Source organism: Panthera leo, chromosome B4 (assembly GCF_018350215.1).
Source record: "Panthera leo isolate Ple1 chromosome B4, P.leo_Ple1_pat1.1, whole genome shotgun sequence".
Taxonomy (NCBI): Eukaryota; Metazoa; Chordata; class Mammalia; order Carnivora; family Felidae; genus Panthera; species Panthera leo.
In genome coordinates, this window is record NC_056685.1 from 18,551,955 (window position 1) to 18,571,233 (window position 19,279).

The following is a 19,279-nucleotide window of genomic DNA, read 5'->3' on the forward strand; positions in this document are numbered from 1 at the left end:
TTCCATTACCAGATAACTTACCACAACTTAATTTTCGAATTAGCAGTTGCTGCCTCATATGGTTTTGTTTAAAAGACTGACTTAACTACAAACAAGTATTTGTCTGAAAGGGGTGTAGTTTACAGCATAGTGAGAATGCATTGTGATTCATCAAATGGCATTTTTGAACAATGTACGTTGAATTATGCCCAGACTTCACTTGTTCCCTTCAAGCAAGCTTGTCGATGACAAATATCGAGTGACTGACAGAACAATTAACCACAAACACTACCCAGTGAAATAACTCAGGCTTTCGTGAATAGAAAGGGACCAGATCACATGTAAAGCTAGTGAGGAGTCCGAATGGGGAATCTGTTCTCTAAATCCTCATGGAACAAAGACCATGAATTTCGGATCTCTTTGATTAGCGTGTAGACAAGTTCGTACATCATAAAGGTGGCAATGGTGCCTTTGTACTCTAAAGGCAGCATTTAACTATCAGTGCTCAATGCCCTGCAGGCACACACATTAGTTCCAGCGTTTCCTCTGGGGTCAAAAATACCAACTGAAAGATGATGAAATAAAATACTTTATGTAGACCTTTACACATTAAAGTTTCATAGAATGTTTCACATAGCCTTTATTACTATGACACTTCCAATTAAATGAAATAACCGTTTGCAACCAATAAGATGTTAAGGTTTTTACAAGGTGCTTACTCCATCAGAATGTAAGACAAGATATCTCGACTGTAGAACTTTGGACATTCAGGCTTTTAATTATCTGTTGCCCTGTAGTTAGAGTCCACAGTATACCTTGACCCAAACTAGAAGAGTGCAGAGAAACACATATCATACCATTTGGGTCTGAAGCACAATTTCAAAATCATATAAACATCCCAGTGTAAGTCCAATCGACTAGTATATATTAGACACAAAAGACTTCAAGAGGTAAAAATTGGAAGGAATTTAATGGATTGCTTGTTGTCTGCACATTTTTATTTTAAACACTGACTGTGTTTTTTACGCATCAACTCATTCAACCACGACAACAGCCCAATGATTACTCCCCCGTTTAACAGATTAGCGAACTGAGCCACTAAGATGTCAAGTAACAGTCACACCACGAGGATGTAATTTGCTTGTACCATTAACTAAATTCTGTAATCATATCATCCACCTACCGACTTAAGGCTCATTTGGTGGATTGCAATAGAGGAATCCAATGTAAATCTATCCATAAAATTTGTCAATTAAAAGAACAGAGGCTGAAACAGGATCCGAGGTGACTACAACTGTGCTCCAAAGTATAGGTGTTAGAATCTTCACCGAGAAAACAGGTTGTTTCTCCCTCAAACTCCTTTTAAATAAGAAGCATGTAGTGATCTAAGGAGATATTTTATGATTAGCCCTTCATATGGCTACCAACTGTTTTGAAAAAAAATAATACAAATATTTTGCTTAAACTACTCCATAATGTAAACAACCAGAAAAACGAAATACAGTAAAACCTTGGTTTGGGAACATAATTCATTCCGGAAACGTGCTGGTCATCCCACGCGCTTGGTATATCAAAGCGAATTTCCCCATAAGAAATAATGGAAACTCAGGTGATTTGTTCCACAACCCAAAAATATTCATAAAAAAATTATTACAATACTGTAATAAATACAAAATAATAAATAAAATACAAAATATAAAGAAAAATAAACAAATTGACCTGCACTTAAAACCTTAATGGCTTGTGTGAGGGACACAAGAGAGAAGACAGTCATTGTAGAGGATGACTTCCACTATCACTCATGGAATCACTGCTATCTATTGGCTCAATGGAATCTTTTTCTTCATGGCGGCCATTGTATATGCTCGCACGGATGTTGACTACAGTACAGTATTAATAAACTTGTCATATACTATATTTAATGTAACTGGAAATAAGGCAGCAGAGGAAAGGGTCTATATCTGCAGGCAGCCTGACCTAGAATGAAGCAAAGCATTCCTAAGCTTCCTCTTGTATGAAAAGCAAAGGACTGTCCATAGGAGCTTTGAAGTGACAAAAAAAAAACAGACAAGTGCCAGTTTTGGACACCTTCCAACATTCTGAAAAATCACTGATTTCTACCAGACACCGAGACCTGAGACTGAGCATCAGAGCATGGGGGATGATCACCCACAATCCTGCAGAGAGAGAGAGAGAGAGAGAGAGAGAGAGAGAAGAACCATTAGCTCAGTTGTGATCATTTGGCATCACGTTTGTGACGTTTGGCATCACGTACCTCGTATTGCAAGACATCACTCGTTTATCAAGTTAAAATTTATTAGAAATGTTTGTTCGTCTTGTGGAACACTCACAGAACAGGTTACTTGCAATCCAAGGTTTTACTGTATATATTTTCTCTACAATAGAGCATGCCTCAAAAAGCTAAAGAAAAGAGGTAAATGTTTAAATGGGATGTTGGCAGCTCTAAGTGCCTTTGAAGCTTTGGAGAAGTTTTCTTCCATGACGGCACTCTCTAATTTGCATAACTGGTTCTCATTCAACACCTAACCAGATTTCCCTACTATCCGTAGGCCTGTAAGGTTTTTCCCTCCCTCAGGTACTAGCCACTGCTGAAAGGACATTTTCAAAATTTAGAAATGTATTGAAAAGTCAGTAGAACCCATCACTACAGTTAACCATTTCATTCCATGGTCACCAAGAACTAGGAACCGCCTTGCAACATGGTTAAGGGAAACAAGCATGTATTCTCAGAATTCGCAAAATGAAACTTACGCTGCGGAGTAAGTGGGGTTTTTTGCACCCTTGACTTCTTTTACACATCACTCTTGGTGGTGGCAGTGGTAATGGTGGAAATAGATTAAGAGCAGTGGTGGATGTGTTCGCAGTTAGAGTAGCTGTTGCTTGTTAATTGTATTTGCAGCACTGTAGTATAGTCAGAGCAAAAATAACTTATTTTAATGTTACAGAGATAGAAGAACAAGAATCATAATGATAGTTTTTATTCATTAACAGATTCTTCCATATTTTTACTTATTTCTGTGGGAACAAGATGAGACTTCGCCTCTGCAATTTGGGAAATTGTAGTTCCAGAAAACTTTTTCCTGGTGAAGGCAAGGAGCCGTTAAGGATTTGTATGATTTGAAAACTGGGTTATGGAGAATGGGGAATGATTTTTTTTTTCTGCCAAATCTATGTGGAAACATCCAGAGATAAAAATATACATATATGTATCTTTTAAGCATTAACAGTAAGAATTAGGCATCTGAAATCATTTATGGTCCTGCATTTTGCAACTCTGTTTTCCTGGGAACTTGCTGCTGCTTTTCTTACACTTGTTTTTGAAAATTAATTTAGTATTGAGTCACAATTATCATATTGCCTTGATTACTGCCCTCTTTATTCTTTAAATCACGCAAAGTTTCTTCCATTAGCACATGGAGAATGTAGAATAGAGAAATAACTATTCAGAGCCACTGTCCCTTACAGAACATTCTCAGAGTATAATTTAATTCTTTCCTTGAAAGATCATACCTGCAGGGGTGCCTGGTTGGCTCAGTCAGTTAAGCATCCAACTCTTGATTTCAGCTCAGGACATGACCTCATGATCTGACGGTTTATACAGTTTGTGAGATCAAGCTCTGCGTTGGTCTCTGTGCTGACAGCATGGAGCCTGCTTGGGATTCTCTCTCTCCCTGTCACTCTGCCCCTTCCCAGCTTGTGGTTTGTCTCTTCTCAAAATAAGTAAATAAACATTAAAAAAAAAAGAAAGATCATACTCATATAGGATTTTTGTATCTACCTAAATGGTGAAAATATAAACAAATACATCATAGATCCTGAAAAATAGTTACTCTTCATCTTTATAATTTTCATAATGTGATATTCACTTTGAACATTGATGATGACTCAAATTTTACAGGGAAATAAAATTAAAGTGATGACTGTGTCACTGTATCTTAATATCATTTAGTAAACTTGAGATATGTGAAATTGCAATTGTACAAAATTCTGCTCAAGACAAATGAAATTTATTTTGAAGCATATTACTTGGCATTTGAAAACAAGAAGTAATCAATGATTAAAATACATGGTAAAGATTTTAATAGTTAGAAATACATTTTTTAAAGTGAATAGCTAAAATTTAATTATACTCTTAATGAAAAATGAAAAGGAAGTCAAAGGAATAAGACATTGCTAAAAGAAATTAATTTCCAAGTAAATAACTGCAGGTTTAAATTTCCAATAACTTATCTAGAAACCATAACTGAGAATTTGAAACAATAATGACCACAATATGCCAATGAAAGCTTTATTTAGACCATGAAGTGAAGTAACAAAAACTTTAACACTTTTTTAGAGGTTTAAATCTACACAATTTTGTGTGTTTTTTAAACTCTTGCTTGTTTTATTTCATTAATTCTTATGAAAATAGAAAATGATCTATAGTAGTCTCAGGTCTAGTTGTGATCGCCTAAACATTACAATTGCGTTATCACAAATAATTTGCTTTGGGTTTTACTTTGTGTGTGTGTGTGTGTGTGTGTGCCTTTTTACATATATGTTCTTAATTGTGCATTTCTTAGCTTAATATTAAAATTAGTTATCATTCACTGAGCTGACCGTCTTTTCAGGAAGCAAAAGACCTTGGAGGCAAGAAGCCAGTATTGGATTAACAATGTGTCATGGATAATACACAAAGTAAATAAAGCCAATGTGAATAATTAGAAGTGGGCAGAGTTATAACATAAGACCTATTGAAAGTTAATTCAATATGAAGTTCTTTGTAGTTAATTCCCTCTCATTATCCAACCACTAGAATAGGCTGCCATTGATAACTTTCTAAAGAGAGTCATTTGTGCATTATCAGTGTTTTACCCTTTTATCTGTAACATATAATGCTTTTCTTCTCGATAGAGTGCTAGTATTTTAATAACTGAGCAATGTACAAGTTTTTCTATGGGTGTTTAACATTCTTTCAATTTTGACAAAAAGGTTTAGAATGTTTTCTGCATTTCAGTGTTGAAGATATCCATGTGTGGCTTCTAAAAGGTCCTGAACTGAGATTATAGTTGAAGAAATGCAATTAAACTTTGTGAAAATGCAATTAAACATCATGAAAATGCATTCATTTGTAAAAAGGACTTGCATGTTCAGCTAGTGTTAAAATAACAAGGGATTAATAATGGCAGATTGAATATTTGAATTGCACACCATACTGTATTACCTTTTTAGCCTCATGATCTCTCCCACAGTCCACAGTCACTTTCCCACAATTAAAACTGTACATATTCTAGATTTCTGATTTACCAGTCTGCAAGGTACTACAAAATCATATGAGACTTTGTTCCTTTCCAGACTGTTGTTGATCAGACGTGAAGACATTCATTATATTCCTTTTTTTAGCCACTTTGATATTTTATTTTCAAAATATGACTGCAACGGAGTTGGAGGTACTTTAATTAAAATTTTATATGGGATTTTCCTTAACTTATTTCCTATTTTTTTTTTCAACCACAGGTTTCATATACACTGGAGAAGTCGTACATCGAATGCTAACAGCCACACAGTACATAGCACCTTTAATGGCAAATTTCGATCCCAGTGTATCCAGAAATTCAACAGTCAGATATTTTGATAATGGTATGTACTGGTTAGCCTGTTCTTTATTGAATGTGTACTTTCAGACATCGATCATCAGATTCATATTAATATTTTATGCCCTGGAGTTTTTCTGGTAAGCTGGATTGTAAATCGCTTGATGCAAATGCCTTGAGTCGACAAATATACTGTAACTGTTAATACATAGATTGAAGTGTGTGGTCACATGTCACTTATTTATTCATTCATTTGTTGGTTCAACAACTCTTTATTAACACCTCTCTTAGGCACTGTAATAAATGAGTTGCTGTCAATGACTTTCTGAACAGAGCAAATAGATTCATTTAATGCTATTTGCAATAAGTCCTTATTGTTGAAAAAACTAAATACGGATAATTGGTTATCTTCAGATAGAGGCAAGTGGCATGATACTTGGATATTAAATTTCCAAAACTTATGAAGGATATGTACCATGAGATGAACACACCTTTTAAAAAATGCATAGCGGATAGTTAAAATACACTTATGAAAATCAAGTTCTCCTGACTTTAAAATAGGAAATAGAGCCTACCAGGGTTTGTCAGGTATACTGACAATCTATCCTTACTATTTATTATTTGGGGACGTATAAAATAGCGAAAACGTTGACTATATCACTGAATGCTATTGAAATCTAAGTGAGGAATTTCGAGTTATGAAGACCTTCAGATAAATGGATTTTGTGTCTCTATCTTTTGGAAGGCTACATGACTTTAGTAGAGAAAATACGAAAGGAAAAGTTTGTTTTGAAAAATCGAAGATAGAAATTTCTGTACTGCCCAAATGACGATTTCATCTTTTAAAATTATGGAACTATTTGGTGTGAACAGTTATTTCTACTCTTAATGACCAAGGAAGAAATTTACTGGTGGGTAGTATAGACTTAATAGTGACAGTGGCCTTGGGGAAATGTGATCATTTTGCTAAAAGCAATCTTCTGACCAGTGTGATGAACCCATTTTACAGATCAAAATAGCAAACAAAGAAGGAAACTAAATGTAGTTAGCTATATGCTCTGAGAAACACATTTCAAACAATTTGAGTAGCACAAAGGTATGTTCGAAGATTGGGTAACTCTGAGTGTTAGCCATAATAATTACCTCCCCTATTATTTTAAGAGCTATCAAACGCTATCCTACCTTAAAAATATGAGGTGCTAAAGACAAGGGTGTCCAAATAGATTGTAAAGATACTTGGGGTAAAACTATAACCAGACACTTATCTGAAACTTATTCCGTGACCTTCCAGCCAGAATCACCTTAGTAAACAGGAAATGATTTGATGAAAGTTGATGATTTTCTAAGCTCTGTCACTTACTAGATGATGTTAGAGACATTTGCTCATGGGGACAGAATTCTGATGACCGACTTTTCATAATATTAACATCAAAATCATAAAGCATAATGACATAAGTAAGTCTCTCCAATAACCACATAGGACAGTGTAGCAACTCATGTGGTCTGATATATGAACATAAGTAACACCTTCATCTTTAAGCTAAGGAAGAACGTCACTAGATCTTGCGCCCATCGTGAAAGAAATGGTGTAGGGTTGACAGTCATGGGCTAGGAAATGGACCACGCTAACTCAGGTCCTTAGAAATGTAAATTCCATTCTTCAACCCAAGGCTTTCTTTTGACAGTATATACTTTCACATCATAATTGTCCAAGAAAAGTGCCTCCCTGGTTTACTTACCCAGTTGCTCCCTCCAGAACAATAGGTGAGTTGGGGGCTACTTGGAGAAATAGAAGATTTTATCTCCAAAAGCCACTCCCACCAACCTGTAGACCATAAAGTTTTAGATTTCAGTAACTTTAAAAAAAAAATCTTAAGTTGATTTACTTATTTTGAGAGACAGTGTGAACAGGGGAAGGGCAGACAGAGAGAAGGACAGAGAGAATCCCAAGCAGGCTCTGCAGTGTCAGCACAGAGTCTGATGTGGGGCTCGTACTCAGGAAACCTGAGATCATGACCTGAGCTGAAACAGAGAGTCTGACGCTTAACCAACTGAGCCACCCAGGAACCCCTCAGTAACTTTTAATAAAAGAGGAAACTTAAAATATTGGTTATTTGACAAAACAGGATAGAGATAATTTAGCTTTATATTTAATAACATTTACACTTAAATAATCTTTCAGTTGTGTATGAACCACTCAGTATGTATGTAGAACCATTCAAATTAATAAATGTTGGGAGGCTATAATGGTTCTACTTAAAATAAAAAACTTACTTTAAAATAACTTATTGTTATTTTAAAAAGCCTGCTGACAATATATTAAGAATATCTTCGGCACACCTGGGTTGCTCAGACAGTTAATTGAGCATCTGATCACGTCATGATCTCGGGGTTCGTGGGCTTGAGCCCTACATCAGGCTCACTACTGTCAGCCTATCAGCTCAGAGCCTGCTTTGGATCCTCTGTCCCCCTCTCTCTGCCCCTCCCTCACTTGTGCTCTCCCAAAAATAAATAAATACTTTAAAAAAAAAAAAAAAAGAAAGAATATCTTGGAGTGCCTGGGTGGCTCAGTTGGTTGAGCGTCTGACTCTTGATTTCAGCCTCAGGTCATGAAACCAGGGTCATGGGATCAAGCTCTGCATTGGGTTCCACATTGAGCATGGAGCCTGCTTATGATTCTCTCACTCTCCCTGTGCCCCTCCCCAACTCACACACACGCTCTCTGAATGAATGAATGAGTGAATGAATGAATGAATAAATAAGAATATCTTCATCAGAATTTGCATTAAAGACATTTAATTACTCCATTTATATGGATCTTTCTCTGGCACAAAATTTGAGGTAACTGTATTTCCTTGTATTTAATGAGAAATCCCTAGAAAGCAAGAACTATTCTGCCCTCCCCCACCATGTTGTAGGAGAACAAACATGTTCACGCAGGTGTGTCCAAGGCCTTGCAAAAAGTTGTAGAGGCAAGACAGAGGATAGGTCTTCTGCCCTCTATTTTCGTGTTTTCTCTGTACCATTTAAGTGCCTAATAGAAATTAATAAATAAAAAGTAGACTAGAGTTTGAGAGTTGCCAACATGCATGAAGGAAAAATGGTACTGTTAGCAGGCATTTCCTGATCAGAAACCCCTTTACTTCTATGCATATGGAAGTTTCCTGCCTATTATTATCCTCATACCTTCTAATATTTAAAAAAGTGTAGTATAGATACATAGATGCCGATAAAAGAAGAGACTTGAGTTTTCACTTGGAACACGGATTCATGGTGGTGTTCCCTATGTTTAAAAGCACCCAGATAAAATCCAAAAAAATTTTTTGGGGATTCTAAATGTTTACCTCAAAGAAACAAAATACATTGCTATATTGAATATACATATTTGATATATGTATACATGGCAACAGGAATCCCACTGGGAAGTTAATTAACACATCCATCAACTCACATATTTACCTTTTTTTTTTTTTTTTTGGTAAGAACAGTTAAGTTTGACTCTCAGAAAATTTCAGTTATGCAATACAGTATTAGAAACTACAATCACCTTGTTATGTATCAGATCCTTAGACCTTATTTGCAGTGTATATGAAAGTTTGTACATTTTTACCAACCTCTTGCTATTTTCTTCATCCCCTAACTCCTGGCAACCAATATTCTAAACCAGTAACAACTGGCAACCAGTATTCTAAAATATATTTCTGTGAGTTCAACTATGTTTTGTTTTTAAATTCCACATGTAAGTGATACTATGTAGGTTTTCTTTTTCTCTCTTTGGCTTAATTTCACTTAGCATAATGATCCATTTATGTTGTTACAAAGGCACAATTTCACTCCTTTTTAAGGCTGAATAATATTCCTCACTGTGTGTGTGTGCGTGTGTGCGTGTGTGTGTGTGTGCCTGTTCTTTATCCATTCATCTGTAGATGAACACTTAAGTTGTTTCCTTACTTGGCTATTATGAATAATGCTGCAGTGAAAAACAGAGTACAGATATCTCTTTGAAAAGGGATTTTGTTTCCTCTGGTAGGTACCCCTATAGTGGGACTACGAGATCATACTACAGTTCTAATTTTAGTTTCTTGAAGAAACTTTATACTGTTTTCCATAGTGGCTGTGCCAGTTTACATTTCAAACAGACTACATGGTTTTCCTATTCTCCACACCATCTCCAGCATTTGTTATCTCTTGTCTTTTTGATCGCAACAGGTGTGAGGTGATATCTCATTGTGCTTTTCACTAGTGTTTCCCTCATGCCTGGTGTCAAGCACCCTTTTATATCCTGTTGGACGTTTGTATATCATCTTTAGAAAAATGGCTATTTAGGAGTCTCCTTTGATTCATCTTATTTTGGTTTTGGGTCTTCCTGGATCTGAATGTCTGTTTATTTCTCCAGATTAGAGAGGTTTTCAGCCATTATTTTTTGAACAAGCTTTCTTTCCCTTTCTTTCTCTCTTGTTCTTCTAGGATTCTTATAATATGAACATGGGTCTGTTTGATTGTGTCCCATACATTTCTTAAGCCATATTTACTCTTTCCTTCTTTTTTCTTCTTGCTTCTCTAACTGGATGATTTCCAATTCCCTGTCTTCGAGTGCATTAATCCTTTCTTCCACTTGACCTACTCTGTTGTTGAACCACGCTTTTAAAATTTTCATTTTGGTTATTGTATTCTTTATCTCTTTGATTTCTGTTGAGTACTTTTTAATGTTTTCTATATCTTTGTTGAAATTCTCACTTTGTTCATGTATTGCTTTTGTAACCTCAGTGAGCATCTTTATGACTGCTACTTTGAATTCATTTGGGTAAATTAACTTACTGCTGTTTCATTAAGATTGGTTTTGGGAAATTTATCTTGCTCTTTTGTTTGGAACATATTTCCCTACTTTTTTTTTTTCATTTTTCTTGGCCGTGTTAGTTTCTGCACATTAGATAAAATAGCAGACTCCTTGAATCTTGTCAAAGTGGCTTATGCAGGACACAAAGCACATCAGTCAGTCCCGCCCAAGCTCCTGGTTATCTCTCAAACCTCTATGATTGTCCCTGATACTGTTTTTGTTCTTGGTGGTTCCCAGTAGTCGAGAATGTGCCCAGAAGCCATCAGTGTTTCAGAGGGCAGGATCACAGTCAACACCTACCTGCAGGGTTTATCTGTGGCCAGACCCTCAGGCAGGAGCTAAGAACGTATGCAAACTACTTCTGGGGAGAAACTGAGATAGGCATTTTTTCCTGGTCTTTCTGCACCAAGCTGGGATATATATAGTCATAAGGGGGTGCTCCTTCACCCATTTAGAAACTGTTTATTTGCCATCATCTTCTAGGTCTTGTAAATATAAGCCTCATTGGCTATCAGAGCAAGGTGATTTGGGTGCCTAAAACCTGGATGACAGCTGTAAAAGTGGGGACACTAGATATATGGACCATTTCTTTCAAGATAGATACTGGCAACTTTGTTTTATTGTTGGAGTTATCCGGAGGGAGATGGTGGGGGGAGTGCTAATTGGCTCTCTTTGGCCATGGGAGGATAACAGTCAGCACCTAGATGAACTAAGTAGAAGCTGGACAGTCATGCTACAGCTTATAAAGTAGGTAGTCACACCCCTTCCAGGGAAAGACTAGGAGATGGGCACTTTTGCCTGCTCTCTCTGCTAAGCCCTGGGTTAGGTGGGGGAGGGGGAGGATAGCCATGGCATGTACCCAAGGGCACACCTGTTGCTTCTTTGTTTGCTACCATCCTTGGGACTTGCAATGCAAATCCAGTTGTCTGTAAGAACTAGGTGATCTGGGAGCCTGGCTCTCAGGCTGCAGCCGCAAAAGCTGGGTGCCTGACATGTGTGCAAGCTCTTTTCCAGAAGGATGTCGGTGACCTGGTTTTGTTGTCAGAGTGAGCAAAAGGGAGAAGGTGGAGAAGGTGCCCACTGGCTCTTTTGGGCTCCGGAGAGGATCACAGAACCCAGATGCATGCAGTTTCAATGTGGGCATTTTCTCAGTTGCCCAAATCAAAGCAGTTATTCAGCTTTCGATTTCTCCCACAGGAAACTGTTCTGTGTGTAGCTACACATTAGGTGTGTTCCAAGGGAGGAGGGAAATTCAGAAGCCTACTATGTCCCCATCATAGTTAAAAGCTTTCAGCAGTAAGTTGAACTCAAAAACACAGTGAAGACAGTATTCTGTTTTACATCAATCATCAGGTACAGGAATTAACTCACGAGCAGTCAGATGGATGAAGTGCACAGGGCAAGGTATGTGGGAAGAGTTACGGAGCTTTACACACCAGGACACTCCCGGGCACACCACCCTCCTAGCACTTCTGCGTCTTCACTAACCCACAAGCTCTCTGTCGTACGATCTTGGTTTTTCTTTTTTCCTTTTTAATCACATGTTTACTGACCTGGGAGATAAGCTTATCTCTTTTGGTTCTGTGAATTTCATTTTCTGTAAAACATTTTTCATTTCTGTAAAACATTTTTTCACAGAATGGAAACAGGACTATTTTTTAACCAAACAAAAAATCCAATACTTAGAACTAAGCAAAAGCCTTAGCTCCTCATTTGTTTTCTTTTAGAAAAAAAGAAAGAAAGAAAGAAAGAAAGAAAGAAAGAAAGAAAGAAAGAAAGAAAGAAAGAAAAGACACAATGTCCGTTAAAACAAAACTATGAATTCTCATTGGTGGCTATTAATGTTTCAGTTTATATTTCGTGTTAATAGTTTTATGGCAAATACTGGCAGATTGACTCATCAGAATATGATACATACCACTGAAGACTCATATATCCCAGTGTACTTGAACTTGAAGTGGGCTTCAGAAATCTTTGCCTAGGGCCCTTTAAGCTACCTTGCAGCCTCTTTGAAGCAGTACAACAAAGAAAGAAATACAGGCATTGTGAACCAGAGAAGAAAATTCCCATTAGTGTTGGAATTTTTTTCAGCATGGAAGAGTATAATTCTAAGTATGGAAGAGACATTTGCAGGTCTTTTACAAGTGATTCTAGCTTTCCTGAATGTGTTCGGTTTTTTTCCTAGCATTTGTCAAATATATTTGAAGTGCATTCAATCCACTTGGGCTGCATTTTGAAAGTGGCTCATAGAAATTTAAGCAGACAGTACCCATTAACATTAATGGACTTCCTAAGGCAAAATTCCCTCATACTGGGCTCAATATTAACCTCAGTATGAGATTAGATTTTACTGAATATTTAGAGAATACTCAATTGTTTAAAAATATCTCAAATACAATTTCAATAAAGAATTCCAATTAACCGTATAAAATTCAAGTAACACAACTACTAGATTTGAAGACTATATGCATGGTTTTGTGAAGTCTCTCACCCAAATTCATTGGTATATTTTTATCAATGTGTTTCTTCTGTTTCGATGGGGTTGATAGGCACAGCACTTGTTGTCCAGTGGGACCACGTACATCTCCAGGATAACTACAACCTGGGAAGCTTCACATTCCAGGCAACCCTCCTCATGGATGGACGCATCATCTTTGGATATAAAGAAGTAAGTAATATATTGATGATTTCCTTTCCCCTTAATCTTGACCTCTATCTTTTTCTCCAAGTGTTAAGAAAGGGACATTTTACAGTCATGAACCTCAAATCATTTTCTCATGTGTTGGTTTGTTTTACTTCATACAAAAAAATTTTTAATATACTAGGTTGCACTGATTGTTAATTCTTTGGGTTTTATTTTATATCCTGACATTATGATCAATGAGTTGCATAAAATTATGAAACAATTATATCCTAGTGGTATTATAATGAAATATCTCTAAGAAAAAAAATTTCCAACTTGGAAGGATTTCTCATCTAAATCTGATTATTTATATTTATTTTTTTGTTTGTTTTTCCTTTGTCTATTTCTGTGACATATTTTGGTTCTAATTCCAAAAGTATTAGTATACATGAAAGCTTGTGTGGCTCAATGCCCCAGTACTGAAAGCAATCAGGACCCATAATTCCTTTGGCCAGTATTTATTTCACCCTGAGAGGAAAAATTAATTAGAGGTCTAAGTGACAGAAAGAATAATGGAACTCAAACTTACGGTTTGCTTCATTTTACCAAATTAACAAAGTAAAGAATGGAAATGTATTAAATTATAGCCTTAAATTTACAGAATGTCTAAATTAGAATTATAGTATGTTAAGTTTTAAGAACTCTGTTGACAGTATAATTAAAGACTAATAGACATCCTAAACTTTTAGGGAAGAAAACAAAGAATACAAGAATAAAATTCCAGGAACAGTTGTGCGATATTTTAGGTAGTCACTAGACGTGAGAGGGATTTTGACAATGTGAATTGATGATGGACAATTATTAGCCCGTGGGTTAATGGATATTCATAATAACACAGACTCAGTATCTTATGTGAAATGCATCTTTTCTATAAAGTGAGGGACAGTTATATTTTAATGACATAAGTCAACCTTTGAAAATCTTATAATCGTTTTAAATATTTCCACTCCTTTGAAGAATTCTTCCATGTGGAATATAATATAGGATCTGGTCTGCTTGGTGCTTCTTTATCCAGAGCTATGTTTTGATATCATAGTCTATCATTCATATATAATATGAATATATATATATATATTATATATATATATATATATATATGGTGTATCTATAGTGTAATCTAGTGTAATCCTGTAACTGCATAGTGACATTATGGAATGTTAGTTTTCAACTATTCTAACCAATGGTGGGAAGTTTTCTGGAAAGATGCAGAGTCCGTAAGTCTAGGGTCTTAAATCTCACTAACTGTAGGCATTTTTGAAGCAGAGGTTTGTGTTTGTACTGTGGTCTCTGTCTCTGGTCTTTGTTATCAAAATTGTCATCTTTATTTACATTTTCTCCATGGGTGTCTCACCTAGCAGAGTAGCAGTTCATTTTCCCTATTCCTTCTTTGTAGGGGGTTTGGTATTCTTAAAATATTTTTTAATTTTCTTTATTTTAACCAAAGAAGAATTTTCCACTATGGTTTTCCTGTTTTGTCATGGGTGACATTATGCCAGTAGGCAATTTTAACGCTTTCTTTATATTCCCAGACTATTATCCTACTGAACATTAGTCCTTCTGAACTCAGAGTTCTAAAGAAGTCATTACTTTATTATTTGCCTTGCCCTTTCTCTGTCCTGGTTAGAAAGCAGTTTTCTATTTCATATTCTACCTTTTTTTTTTCTGATAATTGCCATGAATTTCATTTTGTTGATGCAAATTTCTATTTGTAAAATTTGCCACAGTAAGGGTTCCCTTGCATTTGAGGGAAAGCTAGATGCTCCTGACACTTCTAGAAAAACATTTACAATCACAATAGCATAAGATAGTTGTTTGCATAATGTATTACCCTTGACAAAATGTTTTCACATATAGTATAGTTTTCAATTCCTCAACAATGTCCTATATTCTTAATATTCATAAAGGCACTGGCACATGAAAGTAATAATAAATATGTGTGACTTAATTGTGCAATTAGATCATACACAATTATCTTTATTTTATAGCTAAGCAGACTGAGTCGGAAAAGTTAAATGGCATTCTTGTGGGCACAGAATTAGTTAAGGACAAATTCAGGACTAAAGGCTCTAATTTGGTAATCTCAAAATACCTCCACAATTTTTTTCTTTCTCAAGGACATTATGCGTAGCAATTCACATGTCTATTTCTCATTTGTTTTTTAAAAATATTGGTTAATGTTTGGTGTTTAAGAATCTTTTTTTCTGACTCCAACAGATGACACAATCACAATCTCACAAAGTTAGAAGTATTCTGAGTTAAGGTATAGAGCTAACAAAATCGTAAAGACATAATAAGAGTATAATTTTGTGTTCCTGTCCAGCTTAAACTTGCAGAATCAACATTATAGATAGGGAAGTAAAACACAATTCTTTCTGTAATAGTTGCTACTAACTGGCTAAGGCCAACTTTGTTTTATTTTATTTTATGTTACTCATTTCATTTCATTTTGTGTGAATGAGAAGAAAAAAATCTGATTTATGCAGAAACTACCAATAGAGGACTTGTTTAAATCGTAGAGTAAAATCAGTAATGCATCAAGTAAACTTACTGATGCAAATTTCATCTTTATTTCCATCAAGTGATTTATGTCAGTAGCTAATGATGTTTCCTGTGTTAATTGTTAATGTATCAACTGCCCATCCTAACCACTCAGATGACTTTCAACTCTCATGTCCCATGTGTGGTCATTTTTCCAACAGCATAATTTTTCATGTGCAAACCAGATCAATAATGGTCAATAAATGAGAACATATATTTGCACTTATACTAATCTTGCTTGTAATATGATTGAGATAGGGAAGTACTACTGATGTTTAAAATCAGAGTGAACACAGATTTGCTCGTGGCATTTGATGGTCCTTCACCACAGTCCCAATGTTCTCTTAGCCATACTAGTGAGAGAAGTCATGGCAGCATGGATTCATTTAAAGAAGTAAGTTATCTCTCCTGATTGTCACTCTGTATTCTGGAACCAAAGATTTAAAATTCTGTTTTAAGTTATTGTTACGCAGCTGTTTATTGTAGTTAACTTCAAAGAAATAGTTTACTTAGGATGAAGCCAAATCACAAAAAACATACTTTTTCTTAATTTCCTGTCAGATTACCAACTGTTCCCTTTATGAATGCATTTTCCAATTTCACAGTATCCATTTGTTTCTTGTGCATAGATTTAATTACCTGATAAAATTAACCATCTTCTCATCTACTGACTTAATATATTAATAACAGTTCCTTTAAAGTTCATGGCTGATAACTAATATCTAGATTGCCTCTGGGTCTCTTTCTATCAGCTGTATTTTTTTTTCTTTTCCTCTAGATTTTCATTCATTGGTCATGGCTTTTTTTTGTGTTAATTAATTTATTTATTTTTAATTTACGTCCAAGTTAATTAGCATATAGTGCAACCACGATTCCCCCCTCCCACAACCCCCCCAGCAACCCTTTGTTTGTTCTCTATATTTAAGAGTCTTTTATGTTTTGTCCTCCTCCCTGTTTTTATATTATTTTTGTTTCCCTTTCCTTATGTTCATCTGTTTTGTATCTTAAATTCCTCATACGCCTGAGTGACGTCATATGATATTTGTCTTTCTCTAATTTCACTTAGCATTTTATACCCTCTAGTTCCGTCCACGTAGTTGCAAATAGCAAGATTTCATTCTTTTTGATTGCTGAGCAATACTCCATTGTATGTGTGTACCTTTTCATCTTTATCCATTCATCCTTCAGTGGATATTTGGGCTCTTTCCATACTTTGGCCATTGTCGATAGTGTTGCTATAAACATTGGGGTACGTGTTCCCCAATGTTTGAAATCGCACACCTGTATCCCTTGGATAAATACCTAGTAGTGCAATTGCTGGGTCATAGGGTAGCTGTATTTTTAACTTTCTGAAGAACCTCCATACTGTTTTCCAGAGTGGCTGCACCAGTTTGCATTCCCACCAGCAGTGCAAAAGAGATCTTCTTTCCCTGTATCCTTGCCAACATCTGTTGTTGCCTGAGTTGTTAATGTTAGCCATTCTGACAGGTGTGAGGTGGTATCTCATCGTGGTTTTGATTTGTAGTTCCATCATGATGAGTGATGTTGAGCATTTTTTCATGTGTCTGTCAGCCATCTGGATGTCTTCTTTTGTGTCTATTCGGCTGTGTCTCCTTTTACGCTAGATAATTTTTGATTGAATGTTGGGCATTGTTTACAAACTACTAAAGGAATAGATGGAGGTTGTGGACGTTGTTTTCTTCCTCCAGAGAGGGTTTACATTTTTTGTTTGACAGGTAGGATGGAACAGATTATTTTTTTTTAATTGGCAAACATTTTTAATTTTTCCAAATTTTTATTTAATTCTAGTTAATTAACATATAGTGTAATATTTATTTCAAGAATAGAATTGAGTGATTCATCACATACATATAATATGCAGTGTTCAACACAAGTGCCCTCCTTAATACCAAACATATTACTTTAATACTGTCAGGGCTAAGCTCTTTCAAAGTTGAGCATTAGTTCTTGTAAAGACTGTTAAATTTTGGGTTAGCACTTACTTTTAGAAAGTAGTCCTTCGGGGGTGCCTGGGTGGCTCAGTCAGTTGAGCCTCCGACTTCGGCTCAGGTCATGATCTCACGGTTCGTCTGAAGTTGTGTTCAGTTTCTCAGTGTCTGAATCTTGCTTGTAAATTACCAAATGCCTTGACAGGAAAGTGGTATTGCATTCACTTCTGTGATTTCCTCTCTCTGGAATCTTGGCTTTTCAAGTCTTGCTCTTTGATGGCCACCTGATGCCTTCAACGGGTGCTTTCCATATGTTATTTATCTTTCCTGCTTGATCTCAGTAAGAGAAATGGTCTCGTACCAGTTTGTCTGCCGTAACCAGAAATCCCATTCACTTTTAACAACAATCCCCTAATTTGATAAAATCTAACATTTATTGAGCTCTTCATATATGCCAAGCAGAGACCTAAGTGTTTACCATTTATCTCATACAATTCTCACAAAAAACAAGAGGTAGTTGCTTTTATCATTTATAGAAAGGGAACCTAAAACACCCAGAGACATTCAATAACTGTCCCAAAATTTTGAAACAAAGATTTACCCAAAGTCATCTGGATATGACTCCAGAACCTGTATTCCTAATCACTGACCCCTACTGCCTCCCTCCAAACTTCCTTTTCAAGAAATGCCTGAACTGCTTCACTCACTTTGATATTCTCTATGATCTTTCCTGGCTGGTCAGTATTATACTGTAGCTCTGCCCCCTTGAGAGCACAGGTAAGAATGGGTCGCGTTTCCATAGCATTATCCTATTTATTTTGTTAATTTTTTTTAACGAAAAGAGGTTGTACCTAGGTAAAAAATAATAAAAATAAAACATGCACCCTTTCTTAGACAAACAGAATTTGGAAAATCACATTCCTATTTCCTATTCTGTCAATAACCAGCTGTGACCTAGAACCCATATTCTTTATGTTATTTTTATATTTTTAAATGTTTATTTATTCATAAAATAAACAAGAGACAGAGCGTGTGCACCTGAGTGGAGGAGGGGCAGAGAAAGGGAGAGAGAGAATCCCAAGCAGGCTCTGTCATGTCAGCATACAGCCTGACACACGGCTGCATCTCATGAACCATGAGATCACGACCTGAGCCGGAATCTAGAGTCGGACGCTTAACCGACTGAGCCACCCAGGCTCCCCTTTATGTTATTTTAGTTACTATTGAATAGTGATCGTTGTTTGTTTCATTATAGTAGATGTAGACCTAAAATCTGGGATCATGGATAATGTACCAAGGAACTTACCTATTCATAAAGAAGATTTTGTTCCAAAAACATTAGGGATTTGAAATCAGATATCTTACAGTCCTGATGCTCTCTTTCCTAGTATATCATCAAAATTTAGAAGTTGCATTTCCTTTGACTTGTGTTTCTCTTTTGTATTTTGAATTTATTACATTATTTCTCCTATTGTATTTTGAATGTGCTGTTATTTTAGATACAAACTAGGGAAGGACATGGTTCTTCCTGTGTCTTTTGCAAATTCAGTTATTTAGCTCATGAGAGGAAGAGGGTAGTCATCAATTTCAGACAACACAATTAAAAAGAAAGTCATATAATCCTTCTATAAGGTGGTGGGGAAATCACAGAGAATGCATACCCTACTTACACGTCCACCTATTCTATCCATTTTCTTGG

At 35.9% G+C, this 19,279-nt stretch overlaps 1 protein-coding gene across 2 annotated transcripts in view; it reads left to right on the top strand.

Moving 5' to 3' along the window:
- Nucleotides 1–19,279, top strand: part of PLXDC2 (plexin domain containing 2) — a 445,479-nt gene that overhangs the window by 310,138 nt on the left and 116,062 nt on the right. For both annotated transcript variants that reach the window (XM_042945054.1, XM_042945053.1), the window contains exons 5-6: nt 5,497–5,619; nt 12,960–13,078. In XM_042945054.1, coding sequence (XP_042800988.1) covers nt 5,497–5,619; nt 12,960–13,078 — 242 coding nt within the window. The remainder of the gene's footprint in view (nt 1–5,496; nt 5,620–12,959; nt 13,079–19,279) is intronic.